At 48.1% G+C, this 27264-nt stretch overlaps 1 protein-coding gene across 2 annotated transcripts in view; it reads left to right on the top strand.

The window, feature by feature from the left end:
• Window positions 1-24571, top strand: part of RNF220 (ring finger protein 220) — a 228043-nt gene extending 203472 nt beyond the window's left edge. For both annotated transcript variants that reach the window (XM_010582480.1, XM_010582479.1), the window contains exons 12-14: window positions 10313-10421; window positions 11570-11644; window positions 21382-24571. In XM_010582480.1, the coding sequence (XP_010580782.1) occupies window positions 10313-10421; window positions 11570-11644; window positions 21382-21453 (256 nt within the window). In that variant the 3' untranslated portion in view covers window positions 21454-24571. The remainder of the gene's footprint in view (window positions 1-10312; window positions 10422-11569; window positions 11645-21381) is intronic.
• The last annotated feature ends 2693 nt before the right edge of the window (window positions 24572-27264 follow it).

Raw genomic sequence — 27264 nt, 5'->3', positions numbered from 1 at the left:
GCTGGCTCATGTCCAGATTTTTATCTTTATTAGGTTTTAGTCCTTCCTTTCAGTAATTCAGTAGCGTGTAATATGTTCTTGTAGTGTATACTGTTGTTCAGTGTTGAAGGGGTGCATAGGTAGATGTTCCATTTCTTTACAAAGTGGGACTTTGGCATTCCTTCATCCTCTAGGTTGTGATGGTGAAGAGCAGAGTGCTGGGCTGCATTTCTTTATTCCACTCCCTCTTTTAACTGTTCAGTAGAAGTTGCATGTCCCAGTGATGGTCTCAAACATTATTACCACTGCGACAACTGAAATTGTATCAGTGTTGTGGTTCATCACAGGCTAGTGGTTAATGAAGCTCAGCAAGGCAGGCTGACTGTACAAGCTCAGACCTGGGGGAAGGTGGTATCTCTGTTTAGTGCAGCTGTGGCCAAAGGTTTGGTCTAATTCTCATACCTTGGAGCAGTTTTCCATAGATTTTGACATCTTCATACAGGGAGGGACTCTTATAGTCTGTTGAACCTGTGATGTTTTAGAGCTGAAGCATCTGCAAACCCAAGGTGGCTGCCAGCTTCAGGGGCAGTAGCATCCCTGTCTCTTAACTGGTGAAAACCCCAGGAAGGAATTTTATTCCTATGCTGGGGGCACGGTTTAGGCATCTTGCCATTGGTGTCTCTTTGCCTGCCCCTTCTTTTCTTTTTTTCTTTTCTTTTTTTTCTTAGTTTCAGAAATGCTGTTAACTTTAATTTGTGGAGTTGCTTCCTGGGAGTGAAAAATCGATGGGGGGCTATCGCAGTGTGAAATTCGACTGTCACTATTGAGCTATAGAGTTAGCAAGATGTCTTAGAAGGTAAAAAATAAATCGTGGCCCAGCAAGTGCTCAGCTGTGCTATTTCAAAGGGGATATGAGGCTGATGGTCCGTTAGAGGGTACTTCAGTTAGATGGATGATGATTCCCTGTGAAATATTGGAGTTATTCCATAGGTAAGAGAAACTTTAGCTTATAAAACACAAACAGCTGCCTTCTAGCAGAAGAATTCTGTCCTTAGATGTGTGAGCAGCTTGTCAGAGAGAGGGTTCGTCCCTAAAATTAGCCTGTTGTGTTTAACAATGTCTCTGATGGAGCACTGTAGATCCTGCCGTGTTTCTTCTGAAAATATTTTGAGGATGTGACTGTTTATTCACATCTCCTACCTACACTGCAAGAATTAAGAGGCAGGGACTGATTTTTTTATTTTTTTTTTTTTTAGGAAATATTTGTACGGTGCCCAAATGCTCTCAAGAGAAAAGTAACAATTATTTTTATATAGGCTTCATTCCCTGTTTGGATGGAAATGTTCCTTTGAAGAGCAGAAAAAGGATCATGTTGTGTCCCATCCGCTGCCAGTTTGCTGTCGCTCTCATGCATCTGTTGAAGGGCAGCCCTGGCTGCGCAGGCTGTCTGCATGCTGGCATTAATAAGGCTACTGCTTTCTTTGGCACTTACTGACTATTGTGGCAGGACTCAGTAAGTGTTTATGCTGTGCCAGCTGCTGTATGACAACAGGATGATTGTAATTACGGCGCTTGGTAGTTTATGCATTTCTTAGATTATAGTTAGTGAGTATAAATATGAAATAGTACCAAAAACCCCACCAGTTTGTATTACTTCTCACTAAACCACGTCTGGGACAACTGTAGAGTCTTACAGTAATTAGTTTTCTTACGCTTGCGTGTACAGTTGCAATACCACTGAGGGGAGCTTACTGCTGCAAGGAGTTCTAAGCCGCATTTATTTGGAGCTTGGTAAAGATTTCCCAAAGAATTTAATGACAGAAGAATTCATTGTGCTTTCAGATCCCTTCTGCCTCTGTAACAGAGAACCTAGTACTGCCTTTACAGAAGCAGTGTTAATAGCAAATAATGTAACTAACATAGTTTAATATCCATGTTGATTTTTTTGCCCTCACTTCAGTGTCGGTACTTGTCCTAACCTTACTTGCTCCCCAGCTCTGCGGACACTTCATCCTATTTCTCCATTCACTACTTCTTTCTTCCTTTTTGACAGTTTCTGTCCGCAAAAAGCTGCTCTTTCCCACTCAGTTGCATAAGCGTTCCTGCTTTTCCCTCAGATAGCCGGCTCATGACCTGTCCTTCCTCTGCATTGCTGGTTTCCTCTTCCAGCTCTGAGACCACAATTGGTTATGCGATACTAATGTGCCATAGCCTCCTTTAATAGCCTCATGTTTCTTTTTGAAGGCATGATTACCTTAAATGATGCTAATTCTGATCCTTCCTTTCCCCGTAAAGGAAACAGCAACAGCGTAAAAGTTCTAGGGCGGCAGCAGCAGTTGTAGGAAGCTGTCTGGAGGATGTGTTATTGTGTTGCCCTTGTGTACCTCCAATCAGCGGTCATGAATGGAAGTTCTGGAAAGCATATCACCTGCACGGTAAAGCCCTTAAAAGGCTGCAGATGAATCCAAGTGCTGCTGTAGTAGCATAGATATTTCCTGTTTATTTTGGCCGTTTGGATGCAGGCCATGGGAGTAGAAGGCATTTCATTGTGCACAGAGCCTGGCCGCAAGACTCGGCTGCATGTCCAAGCTTCTGAACACCTTTCAACCCTAGGAATTTGCTATTCCTCTTTCACTTCAGGGATATTTTATAATTTTGTGCCCTGATCGTCCAACCAAAGCTACCAATAATCCCAGACCACGTCCAGGCCACAGTAAGATGACAGGTTACAGCTGCCATAAGTCTTCCTGTAGAAAAATGTACCTGCCTGGCTATATGTGGAGCTTGGTCATAATCCAAACATGTTTGCTTGTGGATGAAGGTAAGTTTCAGTAGGCTGGAACCTCTAACCTGTGTGCCTCAGCAGGGAGAGGAGCTGCATTTTCCATTTCCACTGCCTGCTTTTTGTGGCCCTGGCTTTTGTATTAAGATAAGAGACCATGATGTACCTTCAGAGATCTGTTAGGAATACAATTAGGGTCACCAGGATGAAGGATACATTTGAGAAATGTACTGAGATATTAACACATTAGATGTGCGAATGTTTCTGTTTAGGAACTTTGTTTGGAGAATCATTTTCTAACTCGGCTTGTGCTGCCTTAACAAAACCTTGCTGCAGCAAAATACTTTTCCGTAGCATGGCTTTTCCCTTTATCGCCAAAGCTGCTCCAGTAAAGCGATGGGATTGCATTTATTTTCTCTTTGGAACAGGGGACATAGTCTCTAAATCGAAATCAGAATGACCCATGCATTCTTTCTCCCAGCTTTCATGTCGAACCATAATTGCTCAAATGGCACATTTAAAATTTTGGCGCAAGCTCAGACTTTCACTAGCCGCCTTTTTAAATCAGTCCCAGTGGCCAGCAGATACTGCATAGCCCTACAAATGCATCTAAACATGCTGACTCCGAGGCTCCTTCTATTCTGAATGATCAGCGGTGCCATCTGTCTCTGTTTTGATTGGGGCTGGGCACATGTGTCCCAGCGAAACACGGGCCAAAAAAAAGAGAGAGAGAAAGAGCCAGCGCCTGAATTTACTTCCCGCTTCTGTAAAGACATTGTTGGGTTCTGTGTTATAGAGGCGGAGGAGATATGAAAGCATAATGAATTCTTCTGTCATTAAATTCTTCGGGGAATCTTTACCCAAGTCCCTACTAAATGCAGCTTAAAACGCCTTCTTGCAGTGGTAAGCTCCCCTCAGTGGTATTGCGACGGTGCATGCAAGTGTAAGAGAAATAATTCCTCTGTGGGGAAAAAGAGACAACATTTTTGGTTTGCATCAAGATGAAATTAGTCAGAAGCAAACTCTGAATTTGGCAAGCAGATGCCAGTATTAACAAGTTGTGCAAGCAAGTATAAAATAGAGGCGCTCGTGACTGAGAGTGCCTCGGCATCGTGTGTGTGTGCCCTTGCATGCACCCCGCTCCAAATTCACAACTTAGAACACGGAAATTAGAATGGGGAACATTGCATTATTCATAACTTGGCAACCAGAAGCCAGGGCACTTTGCCAAAATAAACTATTCTCTATAATTACAGGTGAAGCAACATTCTTTAATATCTTACACTACAAAAACATACATTAATCAAGGAAAGAGGGCTTTTTTTTTTTCCTAGAGGACAATAAATTAGCATCCTTGCCAATTTCCTCAATACATGTGACAACGTTTTACAGGATTATAAGTCAGCCTTTTTAAAGGAGGTTAGTCTAAAAACAAATAAACCCAATAAATGAGATTTTTAGCTAAATAAAGGGGAAGCCAGCTACTAAAACGTTGATGTCTTGCCAAAAGATTTGCTTTTAGCACGGGCACTCTCACAGATCAAGGTTCTAAACTTCACTTGGTGTGATTTGACACGGCTCTACTGCAAACAGCTTTGCTGGGCAGTTTTCTACTGCTAGGGATCTGGCCCCTTCTGCTGTAGCCAGCTCATCTAGTGAAATAAAATCTCAGTGTGTCATGCCAGTCCGGTAGCCTGCATGTTCTGGGGTGATTCACAGTCAATCTGCCACCAGTGCCTGACACTGGACTTTCTTCGGAGACTTAACATACTGAAAATGCTTGAGCTGTGTCTGTTTTCTTTTAAAGCCACCTGTGACTTTCCCTTTTGAAAACTTACTTATCAGTTTAAGTGTTTTGCTTGTTAGTAAAAAACTTTTTTTTTCACCTTTATGTTATGTTCTTGCCCACCAGTAAGTGCAAAAGGCCTTTGTGTCTGTATATCTCCCACTGACTTCAGTAGCGCTCACCCACATCTGCCAAAATAAACTCCCCATATTGCCATAGCACTTGCTGCAGGTGATGCTTGCTAAATTGAAAGAGGGGGCAGATTCTTTCACTAGGTTGAAAACAGAAGCAGTTCTTGTCCCAGAAAACTTAAGGTTGTTTTTAGTTAGTGTTTGAAACTCAGATAGCGAGGGAGTTGTGCTGAAGACAACTTAGGAGTGAGAGCCAAGACAGCATTGTTGTGCTCTGCCGTTCTGCAGTGCTATCAGTGTCACAGCAGCTATGGACAGCATGTTACAGGCTAATAAAACATGATCTCTTCTCTGAAAAAGTTGCCCTCTCACCCAAACGTAAATTGGCTATGAGAGAAGGCTTGCAATTAAATGATTGTGCACTGATGTTGGGGTCATTTTTGGATCTTTTTATCAAGTCTTAAAGATTTGTGCCCCACAAAGCAAGGGCTGCAGTAGGCTTTCTCTTTTGCAGCATAGTAGTGGTTATGATAATTGTCATCTGTGGCTGTGGTTAGATATGGCCAGGAGCAATTTCTCTGCTCCTGGAATCTTACTTTAGCTTGACTCTGCCTTCAAAGCATCGACCGGTCTGTTTCTAATATTTATGATATGTAAGCTGCTAGTGACCTGACCTCTGCCCCTGATGCAGGGAAGTGGCATGTATGTTCTGCTGGGATCAGGTTCTCCACCTCAGACAAGGGAAGATAAAGGCTTTGTTTAAAAATAAAGACATCACTCTCAGGTTTGTCAGTGGTACTGTACATTTTCCCCTCTGCCACTCTGTGTTTACAGGCATACAAAAACAAAAATAAATGTATGAGGAAGAGAGAAGAAGGTCAGAATATCAAGTGTGAAAAGTAGCCCATGAAATTTTATTGGTGGTGCATTTAATCAGTGCTAAGCGTTTTTTACAAGGTACATACAAACAGTGGAATTGTAAAAATTTATGGAATGCTGTGTACAGTGTGGCCATTTATGAAGAAAGGAAAATTTATATCCAGTTGAAATAAACCAAAGGGGAATGGTTTATGGAGACTCCTCAGCAGCAGGGTACATCAAGTGAGATCTGGGTAAGGGGAGGATGGGGTATTCGCAGGGGCTTACTGATTTTTGAGGTGGTTTTCTGCTTCTTCAGCAGCTAACAGTTTGCATCTTTCTGTGGCTCTCAAATAGGCAGGATGCTGGATGCAGTGATGGTATGGTGTTTTGTTTTTTTCCATATAATGGAAACGAAACACAAGTGAACAGCTGCTACTGGTATCTCTGGTACAAGGCACTCGGTCTTGGTCTCGTTCCAGTCCAACAGTTTCTTGAGCAGCCTTTAATATCCAGCTGGGAAGGGTTAACTGAAGCCAATCACTTTGACATCAGCATTTTTTTGTTTCCTTTTTGGTCCAGTATTTTGTTGATGATAAAGCACAGACTTAGTCAATTGAGAGATTCCAGAGCTGCAGAATCAGAGATAATTTAATTAACGGAATTGCTTGTGATTGCCCACTGGGACAGCGGGTAGGAATTGCTCGATTTAATTTGGAGAAACAAAGATCACATGCATGCTAATGTTTAACAAATAACCAGTGTTGGGGTTAAAGTTTTTTTGCAAAGAGAGGGGCAGCTGATTCCCAGGGGAGATTTCCCAGGAGGTGATTGCTGAGTAACAGCTCAAAGCTACAGATAGGTCCTTTTTCCTCCTCTGGCCTTTTACCTGAACAAAGCAAGGATTTGCTCAGAGGAAGAAAGTTTGTTCTTATTTTCAGTGCTCAGGGAAAAACGCTATGAACAGTAGAAAAACATGCATTGAGCACAAAGACTGAAAACTATCATATGCTGTCTGCCCAGTTTCATAGACTTGCTCCCTGGTACCCAGCATCCTCAACTGTGACTGCCAAGTTGTTGAACAGTTAACCACGCAGTCCAGAGAGAAGTGCAGGACCAAGCGTCCTCCGCAAGGAGCCCTCCCTTCATGTTTTTGCTCTTGTGTAAACGTTCTTGCTCAGGCTTCCCTGTTCGTGTTGATATAGGTCCGCAGTGAGTAGAGCGTGGATGTGCCCTCTTGCTACGTCCTCAGCCACGGAGGGCAGTTCAGGTATCGGCGAGGCTGCTCGCACCTGCTGGAGAAGCACCAGTGCTGGGGCTTGAGGTATTGCTCTTGGCAGCAGTTGTGCTCAGCAGATCTCTCTGGAGACTGATAAATGACGTTATCCAAACACGTCAAATCAGAGCGCTGAGGTGCAAAATTGTTAAAAGAGTCCTCTTACATCCAGCATGAGGTCAAGGCAAAGCGGGGAGAGCAGGGCTGTGGAAGCCAGTTCCTTGTTTCCTGTAATTCCCTCTGCCTCCCTTGGCAGGGTAACTTGTACACAGCCTTACCCTGTCCAAAGAGCTTGGCTTTCTGACCCTCGGTCCACCGCAGCATTACCCTGTAAAAATACTGCCCAAGCAGCTCCCAGCTGTGTCCGGACAAGCGCACACGAGGTGTGCACGCAAGAGGGAAGCCTGAGGGAGTTCCCAAGATTGCTGCTGCAGGAAGAGTTGCTCCTAAGCGATGCTTATCTTTAGGATACAAGCAGCAGGTTGACGGTAAAATGTCACTAAATGGAATGGCATGTGTCCCAAGTGTGCTGGCTACCACAGGAGCCAGACACATGGGAAGTGACTCTCGTCTTTATTCCATCCCTGGAGGTAGTTCCAGTTTCCTTTATTTACTAATGTTCTCCCTATTTCCCTTGACCTCATTTCCTCTGGCTTTTCGGAAGCAACCATGCAATTATCGCTCACTTTGGGTTGACCCTTGGCCGCCACGTCCCTGGTTGCTGCTGCTCCAAGAGGCTTTCCTGAAATCTCAAGTGCAAGATACTCGTTTGTGGCCAAAACCTCTGTCTTGGGAGATAGGAGCTGCATCTTTAGCACTACGCTGTGCATCAGGATTTGTCCTGAGAGCACGCTTGGCAAGGAGAACATGGAGTTTAAAGTCTGCCACGGCTGAGCTTTGATCAGCGCTGGGAGATGCTGCAGTGGCTAAAGCTCCCTCTCTTACCAATGCACCCCAGTCTTGTTAATAAATGTATATTTAACAATGTCTGGAGCGTATGAAGTGATAATAACTAAATCAATACCTCCCACATTGATTGTCCAGGATCCCTACAGCGTGACGCACGCAGCGGTGCGGTAATTTTCCAGCTAACTAGCACCCTGATCTACAGCCCTCCTATTGATTGGCCATTGTATCAGGCAGCCTCTGAGCATTATTGCTTATACCTCTATTCAGCCTCCTTTTCTGATTCATTCGTTTATTACTGGACAGGTGCGATTATCTCAGAGACTTTCCGAAATTGGCCGATGGGGGTCAGCCATTTAGACTTCTATAAACAAGCCATTTTCTATCTTCTCTAGTTGTTGCAGTGGCAAATTTTTCCTTTTCAAGAGTTGACTGTTACTGGGCTGGGACTGCGGATGAATTGGCCTTTGCTTGGATCTGCTCAAGGAATCAACTTTTCCCTTTCCTTGCTGAGTTGTCTGCCCTTCAGAGGAGGACAGATAGCTCCAAAGATAGTAATAGGAGAATTTAGCAAGGGTTGAGATTCTGCTTACCACCTCCTTTGGGCAGGAGCCACACTTGCTGCCTTTACATAGCCAGTGCCCTTAATGCATGCAGGAATGAGAAATGGATCCCAGAAAGTCAAATTCAACTGCAGCCTTCATCCAGCATCAGTTTGTTGGTGGGCCAGATTGGCAGGGAAACAATTTTTTCATCCAACAATAAGCTTCAAGCTATAAATAAATAATTCTGTTTCTTCCTTGGACAAAACTAACACCTTTCTAGACTTTCTTTGAAAACACTAACAACTTCCTTGAGGGTGAGAACCCAAGCTGGGATGTGATAATAATTTATAACAATGAGTAGGAGCAAGTGGGTGTTTCACAGTGGGGAGCGCTGTCTCCTACTGAAGCTCTTTCATTTTGCTCCAAAGATTATTTATTGATACCAAGACTTGAATCCACAGCGTCCCTGTCCCCCAGCGGTCCTCATCCGCTAGGCTATCATGGGACATGTGTATTTCTTTGCCTTTTTTGCAGTTTTAAAATTGTTAGCATTTCCTAGCAACTGTCATTTGCAATGAATCTCCTTCTGATGAAGATCTCTCTTCAGTTCGCTCATGCAGAGAGTGTCTGATCTGTACAAAGGTAGGAGTGAAGTTGGAGGAGCTTTATAACACTGGTACTTAACCATATGCACTCCTGCAGCTCCAGTTTCTTCTGAAGTGTCATAATTAGAAAAATCACTCAAGAATTTTTCAGCTAGCTCTGTTTCCGGGGCCTTGGGAAAAGCCAGCAGAATCACCTCATGGGAGATACCTCAGGTCCCTCCCTGCGTGCCAGTGACAAGTGACTAATGAACAAAGGAGCAAATGTGTGTGTGCAGCGGGAGTGCTGAGATTGCAGCTCACTTTATTGGTTGTAGTAATTCCGCTAGACCCATGTTTTAGCCACCTGTTGATGAATCATCCTCTAAAAAGGTAGAACAGGTAGGTGCCACTGTGGGTTATGTTGTGATTGATGCAGCTTCTAGTGGTGAGGTACTCTTCAGGTTCTTCTGAGCTGGAGTCTGCTTGGACAGGCCTGAAATTCACCAACATACGTGAAAATTGCTGGTTTGGTTTGGTTTTTTGCAAGAGTGAAAGCCTTAATGTCAATGCAATACTCTAAACCTTTTCTGCGGAATGCTTGAGGGCCCCTCCCTATGTCTGCACTGTGTAGAAATCAGATTTTGCAGCATGCTGGAGTGACACATCCTTGTCTGTAATGCTCCCTGCATCTCATTTGCTAAGCATTGCTGTCTGCCCTTGCTTTTAGGTTGGGAAGTTGCTCTTTTCACCAGCCTTGCAGAACCATGAAAATACACTTGCCTGCCCTCAGCACAGCGCCTCTGTGACAAAAGAGATAATGTTGCCCATCAAAAATGACCCTAGGAAATGGGAAAGCAGAGATTGTAAAGCTGCTTTTATAGCCACCCTGTTGGCACAGTGTCTGTTGCTTTGGTTTCTCCTTTTTTTCAGTATTAGAATGCAAAAAGCTAGGGGTTTCTTTAATGTAAAACCATTGTGTTGATCTTGTGTAATGAGCCGATTTTGTGTTTCACAAAGTTGATGGCCAGCAAAGACCTCTATTCTCTAAGGGGAAGAGCAGCTCTTATTGCCCACAGAAAGTTATCTCACTAGCTTTAGAGCAACGTACAGAACTTTGTCCAAAGCATTTGGTCCTAAGGAATCTCTCAAGGGAGACAAGAAAAGAGACAAAAAACCCCAAAAAAAATCTGTTCTTTAAATGCCCGTGTCTTGCGGAAACTTGCTTTGTGTGAAGCTGGCAACCCCAGCCCCATTGTGTTCTGTCATGATGTGTTTGAAAGTGTTTAATAGGATACATCAAAGAATTCACACTGGGCTTTTCAGGAATTCTTCTTCACCCCAAGTTGGATGTATTAGTTCGAATGTTGCCATTTGCTGTGTGGTACCTGTTGTGGGATCCTTTTTCCCCCAAACTCTTAACAATCTTGGGTGCTCAGTGATGCTCACTCTCCATCATCTGTTGCAGAATTACAGAAGACTCTGCAGTGACAACATTTGAAGCGTTAAAGGCTCGTGTCCGTGAGTTAGAAAGGCAGCTTTCCCGTGGGGACCGCTATAAATGTCTCATTTGCATGGTGAGTAGCACTCCACTTCTGGTAATGAATCAGAAATGTCTTGGTATCTTTGCCGAGGAGAGGAGAAGCTTTTCTCCTTTTTCGGGTGGAGTGGGGTAACTCATCTTTGTCCCTATACACCAATTAGCCTTCCAAATGAAGGTGCTAGGTCTTTTTAGCAATTGAAATTTCTGTATGCATTACATTGTTCCACTGGTATTTGTAGCTGTCCATCTGTATCAGGGCCAAGAAAGCCCCAACTTCGGAAGACTTTCAGCCTTCCTATAGAAAACTCCCAGATACCAGCGTCCTCTTCCTGCAGGTGCAGATTTACATACACAGGAGAGAGCAGAATCTGTGATCTGAGACCCACCATATGATTTGGGAACAGGAATGTTGCCTGAGCATTTAAAAGTTGTCAATGTCCTGCTTGCTCTGTGGCGAGGCTCTGGCCTTCTTAAAGAAGGGCAGCAGCTCCCTCTGATGGTCTGAGCCTGCAAAGCTTTGCATCTCCTGTTAGATTTTTATTCTGCTGATAGCAGGAGAAAATTCTGCTTGGCAGAGGGCTCCCTCTGCAACTTCAGCTTGATGCATGATGCTTTCTATCCCAGTTCATGACTTGTAGGTAAGGAGTGCAGTCCCCGTCTCTCATCCCACAGAAGGGACGACAGCTTGCTGCTGATTTCCAGAGGTGTATTAGCAACGATAGAAAATACTCAAGAGAAGGCATATCTGCTGAAATAGCAGCAGTATTCTTGGGACGTAGTTAAGCTGTTCCTGCAGAGCTAAGAGTTGTGATGAGGGTTAATCTTACCCTGTCACTGGTTTTTGTATGATCTGGTGACCTTTCTGATGAGAATAATGGCAGGTGGCCACAGCAACTTCAGATGGTCTTGTGATAACTGTGCTGAGCCAGGTCACCACTTGAGTGGATTATGGGCTTCCAACAGGAGTTCTGGGAAGCTAGAAAAATGGACTGTGGGAGACTTTCTGCCTCCACTACATAAGCATTACAAAAAACACAAACTTACGTATTACACAAGCTTATTTTTTTAAAATACAAAATACAAGGCAACGTTATCCACAAAGAAAGGTGTGGTGATGGGGTTGGGAGCAAAGAATCAGTAGATCCCTGCTGTGGAAGTAACCTGTTTCCTTCTTCTCCTCAGGACTCCTATACAATGCCCCTGACTTCCATTCAGTGCTGGCATGTGCACTGTGAAGAATGCTGGCTGCGGACTCTGGTGAGGCTCTTGGCTTCTTTCTTGTTGACTTACAGGCTTTTTCCGCTCTTCTGGGATTCTTTATTTTAAATCACCGCAGGGAAAGGTGCTTTTTGCTTTATTTTAAACAATCTGAGTGCTGTGCATGCAGACTTCCCAAGCCTTGCTGTTTAAGACCTCACTCTAGCTTTGACTTGAGTGAGTTTCATTTGAGTCATCATGACCTGTGCAGTCAAGTGCAGTCCTGCCCCTTGCTTGCTCCTCTGCTGCCGTGGGGACAGCCATTGCTCATGTAACAGCTCTGTGCCGGGGACAACTTGCCTTACAGTAATTTCCTGTGGGGCATCCATGCAGAGAGGTAAAGCTGTGAGAATGGAGGCCAAATCCACTGAGATTTCATGGAATGGGTAGCTTCTGAGAAACCTAATATTCCTCTGAAGCAAAGGGAATCATCTTTAGGATAGAGGATATGGAAGGGAGCTTTTATGAATATGAATCTATATTTTTCAGATTATTTGAAATAGCACTGTGCAGTTTTCAAGCGTATGTCATTCTGTTTGGAAGATTGGGGACTGTCTTGAACATTGAATAGGTGACCCAGTGCAGTAGTAATTTATACATGTATTAAAGGACATCAGGTTAAAATTTAAGCCGTTATTAAATAAAGTGTTTTCCTTTCCTGTGTTAAAACTGTGGGCTTTATAATCAGCCTTTAATGTCCCCTGTGCAGCTGATTTTCAAGCTTTCATTTTGCTCAGGTTGGGGAGTGGAAAATAGTCAGTTGTTCTTTCTAGTTCTCCTGTTAGCAAGATGATACAGTGTTGGGTTGCAAAAAATGTAAGGGAATGCCACTCCTAAAAACTGTTCCTGTAAGGCATTACAAAATCTACTTTATAGAACACGTTGTGTGCTTGGAATTATGATTAAGCTGATCGTGCTCCTTTAAATCCTGCCTTTTAAAAGTCTTGTCCAAGAAAAGTTACCAGGACAGTGAAGCGCCTGTGGGCTTGAGTACTAATAGCAACTCAATAACTTGGCTATCCCTTAGGCTGTATTTTATAGCTCTTCAGCTACACCCCGTCACTATTTAGATTATACAAGCTTTTGTAAACATTTTAGCAGCATGTTATAAAAGACACATATGTGGGTACATAGCTGTGAGGTGTTTGGATGAATGTGTGCTCTGCCACCTTTGCTAAGTGAAGAGTAATCTTGTCCTTCAGCAGTGCTACAAGCAGAGGATAAAACGCTAATTTCTTTTTCATTTTCTTTACTCTGAAGTCTTTGTCCTCTCGTATTCCCAGCAGCCTCAAGTCATCTTCTAAATCTGTGGCACCGATTTCAGCCTGTTCTTAGGCCCAGCGGCAACTTAGTTCAACTTCAGCCAGGCCCCTTTGTTTCATATACAGCAGTCACAGCTGCTCATGAGAATGGGGAAACCCCACGCCAGGTGCTCAGGGGTTAGCATTTACCCTTGCAGAGGGGGAGCCATCTCCCCCCTAGAATTCTGTGAAGAAGGTGGGGATGGAGCTGGCGGTGTGCTGTCTGCACGTGGCTCTTCTGCCGACCAGGCAGGTGGGATGGGAATAGTCCAGCAAGACATCATGTTAGGACTTGGCACTTGCACAGGGGAAGCAATTAATAAGTGGCTACTCATGTGTTCCCCAGTCCTAGCCTCTCCCTGCAGCCCCCAATTTATTAAGCCAGGCCGTTTCACAAGGCATGCTTGCACTCCCTCTCCCGTCTCAAAAAAAATCTCCCAGCCTGTGTTCGCATGTTTCTAATGTAACCATTAAAATGTAGCCCGAAGACAGCAATAAAAACCCTGGAACGCCTTGGTGCTTTTGTGTCTTGATCAAAGTCAATGTGTGTAATCTCGTTAAGACTGCCCTCCTTCCCCCCTCCTTTTTTATGAATTTAATGGCATACAGCAGCTGGGCTCAGTGTTTAATGCTCACCAACCTGCATTGTTCTAATTAAGGTATCTCCTTTTATTTCGGGCACAAAAGAGACTCTTGTTTTTTTTAACAAGCGAGGAGCTGTGGGATAGTGTGTGTAATAATCGCTGCTGTTACCTTTCCCTGGGTATAAAGCTGGCTCCCCAGCGGGGCCGGGAGGAGGGAGCCTGCGCGTGCAGCACACATGGAAAGACTTGGCTGGGGGAGAGGGGCAACATTTTTCTTCTGTTGTGCAATAAACAATTTGTTGGAGTTAATAGGAGTTGGGGCTGGTGGGTTGTGTCGGGCTTCCGGCCCCTTTTGAACATTCTGGAGATCTGCCATCCCTGCTGGTGAAAAGTCCCCTTTCTCCTGTGCGCCTGTGGTTTATATGCCCAGCCGAGATCTAATATTAAATTAGAGCGTGAGTGTGTCTGAGAGAGAGAGGGAGGACCGTGTATTGAACAAGGCCCTGGAACTGAACGCTCACAGTGCCTGGGAGCATTTCTAAACCTCTGCAGGGTATTGGAGACAGGGTGAAATTTGATGCTCACATCAGTCTATGGACCAGAGGAGGTGAAGTGTTTTTTAAAAGGTTTAAGGTTTAAACATTTTCTGGGATACGATGCTACAGTGATCTGAGCATCTCTGGTATCCTCTGACTTTGGTGGTGTCTAGGGCACTGATGAGGACTGGATCTTTAAAGCACTTAGGCTTTCTGAAAATACGATTTTTGGACTTCTGGCTCTTGATGTCCAATTCCAAATTATAACACTTACATTGCTAAGGGAGAGATTTTTAACCACCAACTCTACAAATGGTTGCTGGGCTCTCTAGCTTAGGTACTGTTGTACTAGAGCTCAGTGCATCAAACTGGCTCCAAGTTCTGGGGATGAAACATTTCACCCAGAGCAGACTCCACCTCTATCTCTGTTGCTGTGTTGGATTAACGTGAAGGAAAGGCTGGGGTTACAGAAAAGGACGCTGGAGATGGTTTAAGAGAACTGAGATTGTAGTGCTCACTGAGTTAGCCAGCGCCTCAGTGCCAGTAGAAGCTGCTTGGTTAGATGATCCTCAGGGTGGCCATGGACAAAGGGAGGAACCATCCCTTCACCCAGCATCAGGACATGATGAGTTGAGTGGTTTTCTCTCCTTCCACTTGCTCTGTGAGCAGAACCAGTCTGCCTGAGGGCTGCAGTCCAGGGGCCACAGACTAAAGGTGTGCTGTACACTGCATACGGTGTGCGCAGCTGTCTGGTAGTAGGCACAACAGGAATGGAGACAAGGGAGATACACGAACTTGTTGCTTGATGCCGTGTGATTGTGCCTGGGCTCCCAGGAAATCATATTAGCTGTTTTGTCAGCTGGGTTTGTCTACTGGTTTTGTATTGCTGTGTCAAACCACACCAATGAGCTTGCTACTCCCTACTTGCTGGCTGGCTGTGGCACTCAACACAGTGACATTTTTCATTCATCCATCCGGCGTGCATAGAGCTAGTTGATATCTTCGAGTTACACAGAAACTGGGACACAAGCCTGGAGTAACTTCCCTGTGATCCCTTTTGGAAACCCCTGAAAACACATGCAGGTTCTTCAAAGACAGGAGAGGAAATAGTGTTGCAGGAGGGAGGCTTAGCCTGGGCAGTGGGAGGTGGGGTTCATTTCCCTGAAGATCGACGTGACCCTCACAGCGCGTGTCCGTCCTCAACTGGTGGTAGGACTGCAGCCCTGAGTCACAGGGTGATGGGGGATGAATCTCCCTCTGGAAGAGGTTTGTCTGCCCCTTCTCTGTCCTTCGCCATTAACTGAGAGGGACCCTACGGCTACTAGTGGGCGAGATTCATATTTTCCTTCTCCTGTGGAGAGTGCTCTGACAGTAGAGATTGGCAATCTGCTGCAGTGCTTTACTGGGGAGGTTTGGAGCCTCCATCCTTGGAGGTTTGTGAGAACAGGTTTGATGGGTGTCCGTCAGCAGTAATTCAGGTTGAGGTGATCTTGCCAGGGGAATGAGTTGGTGAGTTCTTGACATCCCTCTGAGCTGTAGTTCTGTGATCTCCCAAACCCTGGTATCCTTCCTTACAAAGTAAATGCAGTTAAAAGCTAAGTCAGGCTGTTGTTTGACAGCGATGGAGCTGTTGGTGAGTGCAGGCATGCAGGGGCTGAAAGAGGGCAGCTTTATTTGAGCAGGTGCAGTTTGCTGAGTTTCCCCCATCACCTGTACAGCCAGATCCGGCATTTCCTATGTGTATTTGCTGACCCCAGGCTTGTGCTTGACTGTCTTGGGCTTACTTGAAAATGACAACTGCAAGAGCAGGACAAAATCACTTCTAAAAAGCCTTCTTCATCACAGAATATGCTTCCAGGGGATCCATCAATAGATGTGTATTCTCTGCAGTTGACACATTTATATCTTTGGTAGATTACACTACTATGTTCTTAGCCTTGTCGCTTTTTCTAGGCTATAATACCATATATCCCATGCGGGCTGGAGTCTTTTTGTAAGAAACAGTGCAGATACAGAGCAATCCTTCTGGGTGATTCCTTAGTGCTTCCAGCAACATAGGGACCACCTGAGTCAACAGCTGCGTGGAGGATGCTGCGCTTGATCCTTCATTATGTTCCTATCTGCCATGAGGTTGTCTGGTTATTTATTAATATATTTCAGTTTTGGCCTCCAAAAAACCTGTGGAGGTGAGCTCCACCCTTTGAGGACGCTCTGTGAAAAAGGTTGCTCTCCTGATTGCTTTAACCCCATTGCCTGACAACTGGAGGTACCCCACAATGGCAGTGGTGAACAGCTGCTTCTCTGGGAGTTAGCATTTGCAGAGAAGAAGCTGCGACTTCATATGGAGGCATGAGTGGGAAAGGGGGCTGTCGCCTTGGTTGAGAATTGGATCTTGGAGTTCGATTCCTCTCCTGGCAGAAGCTGGCTCTTGGTTTGGGTCCCTTCTGTCATCTCTCTACTTTGGTTTTCCTTCCTATAAAACAGGCAAGCTTTGAGCCCAGGTTTGAGAGTGGCACTGTGTAGACAAAGTTGCTCTGTGTGTGTGTGTCTCTTTATTCTCTGTGCCTGGTAGCATATTCTGCTTGGAAATTGCCCATTTTTAGACCCACAGGACAGCAGGAAGTGCCTAAATCCTTCCTTTTGAGTTTTCTTGCTTTAGCCAATTTATAGCAGACGTCACACCATTTTTTCTTTAAGAGGCAACTTTAAGACAAAATACTCCAATCCTTCCTGGCACCATGCGAGCCCTAACGACTTCTCAACATCTCAGCTCTCGTTAATGTATTTTTCAAACTACTACCCCAAGTGATTAGCCTGTATTGTGGATCAATCACTTGCCAAATTTTAATTAAGAAAGGAGGAGAAAAAATAAACTCCATCCTGGTTCCAGCCCCTTTTCTTTGCTTTGTAACAGCCCTGGAGCAAACTTCTTGCAGCAGAGTTTTATAAACCCCTCAAAACTGGGGTTTATAATGGAAAAGCTGAGGTGGCCTTTACTCTAGCACACGCAGCTATAACACATCAAGGCTTTTCCATGAAGCTATGATGAAAGGAGCAGAAGGACCTGGAAAAAAAAGAAAGAAAGAAATGGCCGACAGGTGGGACTTATTATTCCACAGCATTTTTATTTCAAGGGAAAAGTTTAGTAACCCCAGCTGGCAGGTGAGCAGTGGGGGAGCAAATGCTTTTTCATTGTGCCTGTGCCAGCATGTGTGTGTGTACAAGCTTGTGTGCCTCTCTACAAGAGAGGAGAGCTTAAATGCTAGTGCCAATAATGTTGTACACCTACGTCGAAAAGTCAGATGTAAGGAACAAGGTTCTAAGCAATTTCAATCTAAAAAGAAAAAATCAGGACTTAGTTCTGAATTTAACACACATGCTGATGTGTGCAGAGGATGATAGTTTAAAAAAAAAAAGAAAGAAAAAAAGAAAAAGGCTTCCCCAAGGGTCCAAAGTCATTATTTTTGCTTGAACTGTTTAATACCAAGCATAAGTACTAGGGAGACCCAGAGACCTGGGCCCGGTGTGCCACGTGGAGTCAGCCTGCACAGCATTCAGGCCAGACTGCTGAAGGTCTTTAGGATGCTGTCGTTCCCTCCAGTGAGCCCAGGCTTCAGAGCTCAAGATGAGCTGCCTTCCCCGCGTGCAGGTGAAGCAACATCCACCACTGCCCTAAATGAATCTGCAATCAGGTCATGTAACTTTTTCAGAAAATGGGTCAAGCGACATGTGGTTGGGTTCTGCCTTCTGGTGTGGTTGAAAACTTGGCCCTGGCTGCCCATGTGCAGCTCTCAGCCTTAGGTGGGGAGCGTGGATCCCCCTAAAGCCATCAGCATGTGGTGCAGAAAGCAAATCTCTGGGACAGAGATCCCAGGGTCTGCCAGGATAAATCCACCCATCTTCCATTTCCCTGTAGTGTAAAGGAATTGCATACCTGACTTTGCTTTGCCACAGAAGAGAGGAGCAAAGCTGCAGTCGGTTTAATCAGGCTTGTTCTGCCATCCTGTGGGCTGAGTGTGGAGGACTTGTGCTTATAGTGAGCACCTGCACAGGCTTTGGAGAGACCTGGGCAGGATGGCTTTCCAGGAATCTGTCCTTCCGAAATTTCCCACATTGAGCTGTCTAGTCTGTGTTAGCGAGGTTTCCCTTGCTAAGGGTCACGCATATCTGCCTGCAGCTGTCTCAGTCCACCTCCAAATCCCAGAACAGAGTACAAGATGCAAGACAGTGGATGGCAGCAGCGGAGGTTTGCTTTTAGCAAAAATGAACTCAAGGGGTTCAGTGTTCCTCCCCACCCACATACAGCCAAACATCTCCCACTTCAGCAGAGCTGGTAACTGCTGAAGTTCTTTTCAGCATTGCACAAGAGCGCTGAAGAAAAGGGGGCATGGTTTTAGGTGGCAGCAAGCACTTTCCTTCATCCTTCACCCCAGACTGAATGCAGACTGAGGCATTTGATGGGTCAGGAGACTGGTTTTGCAGAAGGTACCTCTCCCTGGCGCATTGTCCAGAGAGTTAGAAACTCCAGGTACTCAGTTGGATGCTTTTTTGTCACTTGCCAATAAGCTGTGCCCTTCTTGGGAAGGAGAGCATGGACACAGATGTGTGCAGTAGTCATATCTGGAACGCCTTGAAGTCCCCATGCATACTTACTTCTGCTTGTCAGAGCACGCAGGAAAGCTCAAACCGGCAGCTGCCAACTGCTGCCCCTTTGACAACATGCTGTGAATTAATTCCTCAGCACCTCCATGCCACTTCCCTGGGACCCTCCAGCTACAAAGACAATGCCAAGAGGCCAACCAGATGAAACAGGCACCTCTGAGGACCAGGGAGCTGCATGGCAATGCAGGCCTGAGCAGGGACTCAGTTGAAACAGCCTGTTTCATGGCATTTGCATCCAGATTAGTGAGCCCCTCCTTGGCAGTGCTGCTATGTAGCCTGGCCCACAATGGCTTTAAAGGTGGCGGAGGGGGCAGTTTTTTAGATTTTTGTCTCCTACCTGTTGTAGCTGCTGCAGGAAGTTTTTACTGGGACATGCAGGGTTAGAGTTTGCCCTTTTCTAATGATGGAGATTCAAAGCTCTGGTCTTGAGCACAAGCAAAGGGGCGTGTTACATAAACAGGCTCTGTTAAAGTCCAGTGCAGGCGGTCTTCAGTTTCATCAGGGTTTTAAGCCTTTTGTTCCAGCTGTGGTTTGTGCTTGCTCTTCCCGAAATCCAGCATGCCAAGTCCACTGTGTGAAGACCGGTGCATGGGGCTGCCCGATGCGTTGCACAGGCACAATGAGATGGTCCCTGTTGCAGAACACTGAAAATCTAAACAGACTCAGTAGTTAGACAGGGAATAAGATAGGTCCCAGACAGCTAGAAGGATGGGCCCACGGGCATCAGCATCAGAGCTAGGTGCACCATCCAGACCACCAGTGGTCTGTCCCACTGCCAGTCTGTCACTCACCCTGAGAGTGATGTCCAAGGTGTCTTAGGTGTCCATTATGCGTTTCATTCAATTCTAGTTCAACAGGACTTTGTGCGTGGGTGTTTTACATCTCAGGTGCAAGTGCCTGTGGTTCCCATGTGTGTCGGGGCAGCAGCTCAACCACTAGCAGCAAAGGGTATCCAACGGGAGCCTGATTGCTCAGAAGTCCAAAGCTTGAGGAACAGTGACCGTGTGAAGTCCATGTCTGCAAGGAATAATGTGCACTGGGAGCAGGGAGGGGGCTGGTTCGAAGCTGGTCTGCAGGGCCTTTTCAGTAGTACTCAATACTGCAGAGCAAACATGACTTGTACCTCTTTGGAGCTGCATCCTTGTCAATTATTTGCACCTGTGTAAATTTTCTGTACCTGGGGCTCTCTCCTCCAGGTTCTTCTTAGTCCAAGGAGCTTCTGGGGGAGAAAGCCCCTGTCCTGTCTCTGCAGGTGTTGTCACAGAGCAGAGAGGACCTTTTCTAAGAATGCTTGCCTTTTGTAAGCAGCAGTGCCACCTCCTCTGCTAGGGATGTACCCAAATGCAGGTAGCAGTACCGAAGCAGTGTGACAGGTCATGGTCCTGCCCTGCCACTCAGTCCATGCCCTGCAAGCTGCCACGCTTACTGCTGCAGGTACTGAAACAAGCCCTGCTAAGGGAGAGCAGCAGCAGCACTGAACCAAATGGCTTCAGTTTTGCCAGCAAGCCCCGTGCAAGCCAGCAGGCTCTCACACGGCATGTTGCGTGCCTGTCAGCTCGCTTGTCACACCGAGCGTGGGGCGTTAGCTGCTGGAAGGGCCTGTCTGACTGTGGTGAGCAAAACTCAGGGTGCTCAGACAGAGCCTATGCTCAGTTCTGTGCAGCGGGAGGTCGTGTTGAGGTTGTGGTCGGTGTTGAAAGCCAGGACATCCCAATTTCCTGTGCTGCTGGTGCTGTAGACAGGAGGCTGCCTCACAGCAGAGCCATCTTTCTGTCATTTTTCCCATCAACTGTCTGTCACATCTGCCAATCTAATGATGACCAGCTTAGGTTGACCCCGATTCTGAGGCATATTAACACCCTCTTGCTGTCAGGCTCGGTGACAGATGGCACATCAGCCTTTGTTTTATTTCACGTAGTGTTCATGTCGGCCGCCCATTACCTCGCCCCAGCTCACATCACAGTTTGCTGGTTTCAGCTCACCTTGGCAGAACAGACTCGTCTCCGCAGCATCTCTGCAAGGGGACAGGACGGGGAGTTCCTTTATGCCAGCAGCTCTGGGGCTTTTGCAGGATGGCCAAGGTAGTCCCCAGCTGTGCTGCCCTGAAAGGGTTGGTCCAACCCCACCATGAACCAGTTCAGTCATCCCAGCTGAAAGCTGCACTTGTTCCAGCTGGGTTGGTTTTCTGCTTGCTCAGTGACGTGAACTGGCTCATTGAGGGCTGGAGGTGAGCAAGGGAAGCAGAAAGGAGCAGATCTGCCTGGCAGCCAGTGGTGACAGCGCAGCGGGACAGGGGGCTGTGGCCGATCCGTCTGCAGAGACTTCTCTCCCTGGAGCTGCTGTGTTTGGTGACACACCTTGGCTCTGGGTTTCAGCCTCCTGCAGAGCTCCTGCCTGCCCAGCTGCCTCATGCCAGCAACTGGAGTTGCTGGCACAAGGGATTTGCAGGGCAGGCAAGAAAGGCATCGGGGCTCCCCCTTCTCACAGGTTCTGCCTGCTGTTGGGAGAACATGGCCCTGCTTGGAGGGGGAGGAGGGTGGCCTTGCTGCCCCTGCTCCTGTGCTGCTCCCCCTGAGATCCCAGGCCAACGGCAGGGTCATGCGGGTTGTCCTCCTTCGCTCTCTCACACTTTTCATCTCGTCTGCCGGTTGCAGGGTGCCAAGAAGCTCTGTCCCCAGTGTAACACCATCACGTCTCCTGGAGACCTTCGGCGCATCTACTTATGAAGGACCCAGCGGGAGGGACCCAGCTACTCGGCTCAGCTCATCACACCAAGGGGGAGAAGAACGACAGCAACAAAAAAAAGACGTTTTAAAATTTAAAGAAAAAACAAACCAGAGACTCCAGACATGGACTTGAGGATACAGGAGCAGTGGGGAGCCTTGACTCCCAGGTCCCACATGTTGGGACCTCCTTCAGCATCTGCAGCGGGCAAAACCAAACCCTTTGTTGTGAAGCCCCCTTTTTTAAAACCAGTATTCCCCATCCACCCATTCCCTGGAGCTGGCTTTGCATCGCGGATGGCTTGTGAGCCCTCCTTTGGACTGTGTTGTTGACCACTCTGCCCCCAGGAGACTGGGGAAGGGACCCTTGACAGAAAGATGTTAAATAACCTGTAACTTGTGTTCTTTGTTCAGTTTTTTTGTTTTGTTTTTATTTGTTTTGGTTTGGTTTTTGGTTTGGTTCTGTTTTGGTTTTTTGTGGTGTTCTAGTGATAAAGAAAGGTTTAAAGAAAAAAAAAAACACACCCAGGCAGAAATGAAGCACATGTAATATAGATTATATATGTTTACAATGTTGTGTATAAATGGGATAGACTCAAACATTACATACTAATAAGTTTCCCTTTTTTTTTGGGTTGTATTTTTTTTAAAGAAGAAAAAAAAATGAGCAGAGAACATTAAACCCATATTTTTCTTGGTTCAGCAAAGTTTTGGCATTAAAGTCATTAGTTTAAAAAAAGTATATATATACATATATATAATATAAATGGTTTAATGTTCTGTGGTGTATATTTCCTCATTCAGATATGAAGTTAACAGCTTTTAGTAATGGCTGTAGCATTGCCCATAACTTACAGAACTTATGGGGAGTAGAGGAGGTGGATTTTTGTCATTAGTTGTAGCTAATGGGGCTATTTATAATAGAATCATTATCCCCGGAAAGACACGGCTTTTAACTCCTCGCCGGGGGACCGGGCAGGGCGGGGGGATCTGGCTCAGCCCCCTTTGCCTTTCCCAGCTGGGGAAGGGGCAAACGGTGCGGAGCTGGAGGGAGGCAGCCTGCCAGAGCGCTGCCCTCTCCCCCGGCCAGCAGTGCCTGCTCGAGGGTCTGGCTGACCCCCTCGTGCCTCCTCCAAGGCCGTAGCCCCTTCCCCTGCCCCTGCCTTGCTTGGCTTTCCTCTCCTCCCCTGCGGGCAGCGTTTGCTGGCCGAGGATGCCTGAGCTGCTCCCGGTGCCCGCTGCCGAGGCAGGACGGCGGGGAAGCAGCGGGCACGGGGAGGGACGGCAGGGCACGAGGGATGGCAGGGGACAGGATGGCCCTACTGGTGGCCTTGCCCGGAGAGGCTCGGCCGGTTCCCTGGCGGTGCTGGCTGCAGCGGGCCCCGGCGCTGCCCAGCAGAGATGCGCAAGCCCCTGCAGAGCCAGCCCTACCCTGCGCCAGTTTCCCCCAGCTCCCACTCGCTTGGAGCCTGCGTTTTGCAAAAGAGGTTTTGGCAGTAGGGCGGAGAGCCAAGCCAGCCCTGTCTCGTCCTCATGGCCACCCCCAGGGCTTGCCCGCAGGCTGCGGTGAGCGGAGATGCTTCCAGCCGGAGCCAGAGGTTCGCCGCAGCTCCAGCTTCTTCCACACAGTCCCTCATGCCTGTCCCTGTCTCCCGTATCCTCAGCCTTAACCAAAGCTGCCATCTGGCCTGTTTTTTTGTTGATTTTTCTTTTATTTTTAGGACCCAAGAAACAGATACTGATCCATTTCCCAAGGCGAATGCATGCCCCATGTGCTGACTTCTCCCAGCCCTGCCCCGAGCAGTCGCGGGGTGCCAGCTCCCCGAAGCCAGAAGACAGGGAGATGGGGAAGCTCATCTCCCCCAGTCCTGCAGGGTCTTTCCAAGCAGATCCCACCTGGCAGCACAACGTGGCTGGGGCATTCTAAGACAGTCTGGAAACAGCAGTGGATGAGGGGTTTGGAGCTGGGACCCCAGTGCTGCTGGGCTGCCGGGGCATTTCCAGAGAGGGAAGGGCTGGGGAGGCAGGATGCCTTTGGGGTGACGGTCCCATCACCACTTCCCTGCTCTGAGCTTGATACTGTTTTGCAGAGAGCAGCTGCTGTCCTCGGCATCTCCCAAGTGATTTCAGAAGGATCCCACTGCACCCCAAAAAAAAAAAAAAAAACCAAACCAAATTGAAGGAGCGGTATTTTATAAGCATCTTGGCAAAAGATGACAATTCCTAACTGAGAGTTTCCCGGGTCTCGAAGCTCAAAGCAGTGTGGTGGCCTCTGAGACCAGAGAGATGCAGCCTCCCCTGCTCAGGGGCGCATCCCTGCAGGGCTCCCCGGGACCAGAGAAAGCCGAGGCACCCCGGCAGGGTCCTGCTTCCCCTGGGGAGGCTGCGGGCAGGGAAAGGGTCCACAGCGGTGGGCTGTCACTGCTGGGTAACCCTCCGGCCAGCAGCACTCGGCCAGGGGAAGGGCAGGCACACAGAACTTGGGTCTGGGTTTGTAAAGGGGGAAAAATGGGCGGGGGGGGGCATGGCTGGACTGCGAGTGCCACCCAGCCGGGGTTGCGGTGCCTGAGTGCTGGCGCTGAGGTCTCAGAGATGGATGTGGAGAGGATGCAGTGGGTGGGTTTGAGAGGCAGCTGGGAAGGGGGAGAGGGCAGGACACCCCACCCCAGCCCTTCCTTGGAAATAGGCCCTGGGAGGGAGCCAGGCTTTCTGGCGGGTGTTGTGGACCAGCCGTGTTCTTTATGTACGTATGTGTAAAACCATATGTAACTAGTCATTGGTTCTTTGTTTTGGGGTTTATTTTTTGTTCATTTTTTGGTTTAATTGTAAAGCCATCCCCTGTTTTCAAGGGGGGGCTGCAGGGGGAAGGCTGGGGAGAGAGGCATCCCGGTTTGTAACAGGCATCCGCCGCTTCCCCTCTTCTGTAATGAGTTTAAATGATTTTAAAAAAGAAAAAAAATTGAAATATCGGAGTTACCTATCTTTGCCCAAAGAATCCCAGTTGCACAAAGCGATATTCCGGTGTGTCGATGATTGTGTGTCGGTGTATATTATACAAAGAGGTACTTGTCACTCCCGTTTGTAAACTACATTTGACATTAATTAAACAAGTATAAATCTTCTTGGGCGCTTTCCGCCTTTCTGTGTTTCCCTTTGCAGGCGAGAGGCAGTGGAGGAGACACCCCCCCACATAACCCCACACCCACCTCGCCCACACCACAGCCCCTGGATGTGGGTAATGTCCCAAAGGGGAGCCCCGATCCTATTTGGGGTGCAGGGACAGATGCAGGGAGATGCTGGGGCAGGACTGGACCTAGGGTCCTGCCCAGCATCCCCCCCTGCAATGACGCATCTCTGCCCCACCATGGATGGGGTTCCCCAACTTGTGCCCCCCCATAGAGCCAGGAGGGCAGGGCAAAGGGCACACCTCAGGGGACACCCCCATAATGAAGTCTCATCGGCTGCATTAGTTGGGGGCAGGAGGCACCCAGCCCCAACAGATCTATACATCCTGCATTAGGGGCCACCAGCGCGGTATAGGGTTACCCCCGACAACAGGGACTGGGAAGCTGCCGGGGCAGGGGGGGTAGAGGTCAGGTTCCCCCCAGCGTGGGGCTGGCGCCGACGCTTTGGTTTACAAACATTTTGCAGACAGGTCGATGAGGTGTTTTCAAACCCCTCCCCATGGCTATGTCCCCTGGGGCTGGGGTGCTGGGGGGGGGTGCAGCAGAGATGTCAGGGACCTCTTTCCATCTGCAGTGGCAAAGATGGGAAAAGGGATGGATTTTGCCACTTTTTTGGCTGGTGGGGAGCAGGAGAGCATCTCAGCCACCCTCCTGTCCGGTTTTAGCCCAGAGGAGGCCTGAGGCCAGGGTGAAGGGCAGGAACCCTCCCTCCCTCCCCCTCCACCCAGCCCGCAGCAGGCTGCTAATATTTTATTTAAAATATCTTTAGGAAGCGGAGGGCCGTGATGTATCGGATGTATTGAGAAAATGCTAATGTGTAATAGCGTGTGTCAGGGGCCTCGTTCATCACCCCGCGCCGCCTTCTGGGGGATCCATATCTAATTAACAGTAATGAATGAGGGAGCCCACCTAATGACAGCCCGCCAGTTTGTTATGGAAATGAGGCAATCCCATTAGGCAAAACACTTAATTAAACAAACTGCTCGGAGTGGAGGCTGGAGCAGGATGGGCACAGGCCCTTTGGGGGACTGGGGGCCCTGGTACCCAGCCCCCCACATGCCAGGTGGGGGGCACAGAGGCTGCTGCAGCCCCACAGGGCCAGATGCCCCATGGTCAACCCCAGCAGCAGCAGGCTGAGGCCAAGAGGGACCCACCGGGGGGGTTGTCCCAGCCAGGGAGGGGGCAGTGGGGTGGTTTGCATCCCCCTCTTGTCTCTCCAGCACGTCGATGGGCGCAGAGGCGGCAGAGGCCAAACACAGATTTCCAATCAAACGTGTGTACTTGGCTCCTGCTCTATTGACACTGAAGCAAGAAGGGCTCAAGGTTAATTCCTTATCAATACCCTATTGTCAGCTCATTCATCACCCAGGGAGGGCAGGGGCTGCCCAAGCTCTCCCTGCCCCAGCCCCCATGGGTTTGGGAGGGTGACCGAAGGATGCCGTGCACACCTCTGCCCAGTCCAGTCCTTCCTGGGCAGCCCATCTCTGGTCGGTGGTGCTGGGGTGACCTTGCAGCCATGTGAGGATGCAGAGATGAAGGGCTGGGCCTCAAGTTCAAAGGGAAGGAGAATGGGTGGGATGCCGGGCAGGCAGAGCAAGCAGCTGCCCAGTGAGCCCCTGCGTCCCTTGCCTGTGCCCCAGGCTGGGTGCAGGAGCAGTACATAGGGTGTGCCGGTGGCGGGGGGGGGCTGTACATTGTGTACATTGCGGGGGGGATTTCAGAAAGCAGCTGTGGCCCCCATTTGTGCTATCCTGTTTCCCTGCCCCCCAGGTCCCCAGCCCTGTGTGCTGGGGAGTCCTGCCAGCCTTTCTGGAGAGTAGTGCTAAGCTCAGCTCCCTCCCCAGGGCTGGGGGGCTACAGGGAACCCAGGGGAGCTCCACAGTCCCTATTTGTGGGGTTTCCAGAAGTTGGGCCATGGTCTGTCTAAGCACAATATTGCACAGATTCGCTTAAAAAATAGATAGCCCTCTCTGGGTGATGGAGAGGGAAGTGGTGCTATCTGGCCTGCCAACGCGAGAAGGGCAGTGAAGCTATTCCTGCCGTTAGACTTTTGGTTTTAACATTCAGGTAAAGCTGAGAAACAGGATCTAGTACAACTTCCAGGGGCATGCAGCTCTAGGGCTAGATGCTGTTCTGTATTAACTCACGATCGCTACTTCTCATCATTGAAGTTTGTTCTTGCTGGTCTTTTTCCTTGCCTCGAGAGGGGACTTTTGCGGGAGATGCTCTCAGGCACGGAGAAGCGCTGGGCTGAGCCGCGCTGTTGGGGTCTTCTCCAAGATCTGCTCCGCTTGTCTCTGAAACTGGAAGTCTCTCCACGCAGGAAAAAGGGGACCTGCTGCCACCTCGTGGAGCGCTGCTCCCTCCCGGGCCGGAGCATCCCCTGCCCGGCACGGCCACCCTCTGCCAGCTCCATCCTCCACCACCTCCATGGGACGATGGAGACCAGCCTCACGCCTCCCCTCTTCTCTTCTCTAGGAAGCAGCACATGGGGTTGGGTTGCTGGGTTCCATCTCAAGCCATCCGCACTTTTCCATCAGTGGCAGAGCTTCACACGTACGCCTGCGACTTCCCAACATGTACAAAAAGACGGGGCCTCAGCCCATATACAATTTGCTGCCCCAACACA

Source organism: Haliaeetus leucocephalus, unplaced genomic scaffold (genome assembly GCF_000737465.1).
Source record: "Haliaeetus leucocephalus isolate CR32 unplaced genomic scaffold, Haliaeetus_leucocephalus-4.0 Scaffold848, whole genome shotgun sequence".
Taxonomy (NCBI): Eukaryota; Metazoa; Chordata; class Aves; order Accipitriformes; family Accipitridae; genus Haliaeetus; species Haliaeetus leucocephalus.
This window is presented reverse-complemented; position numbering and strand designations above follow the sequence as displayed.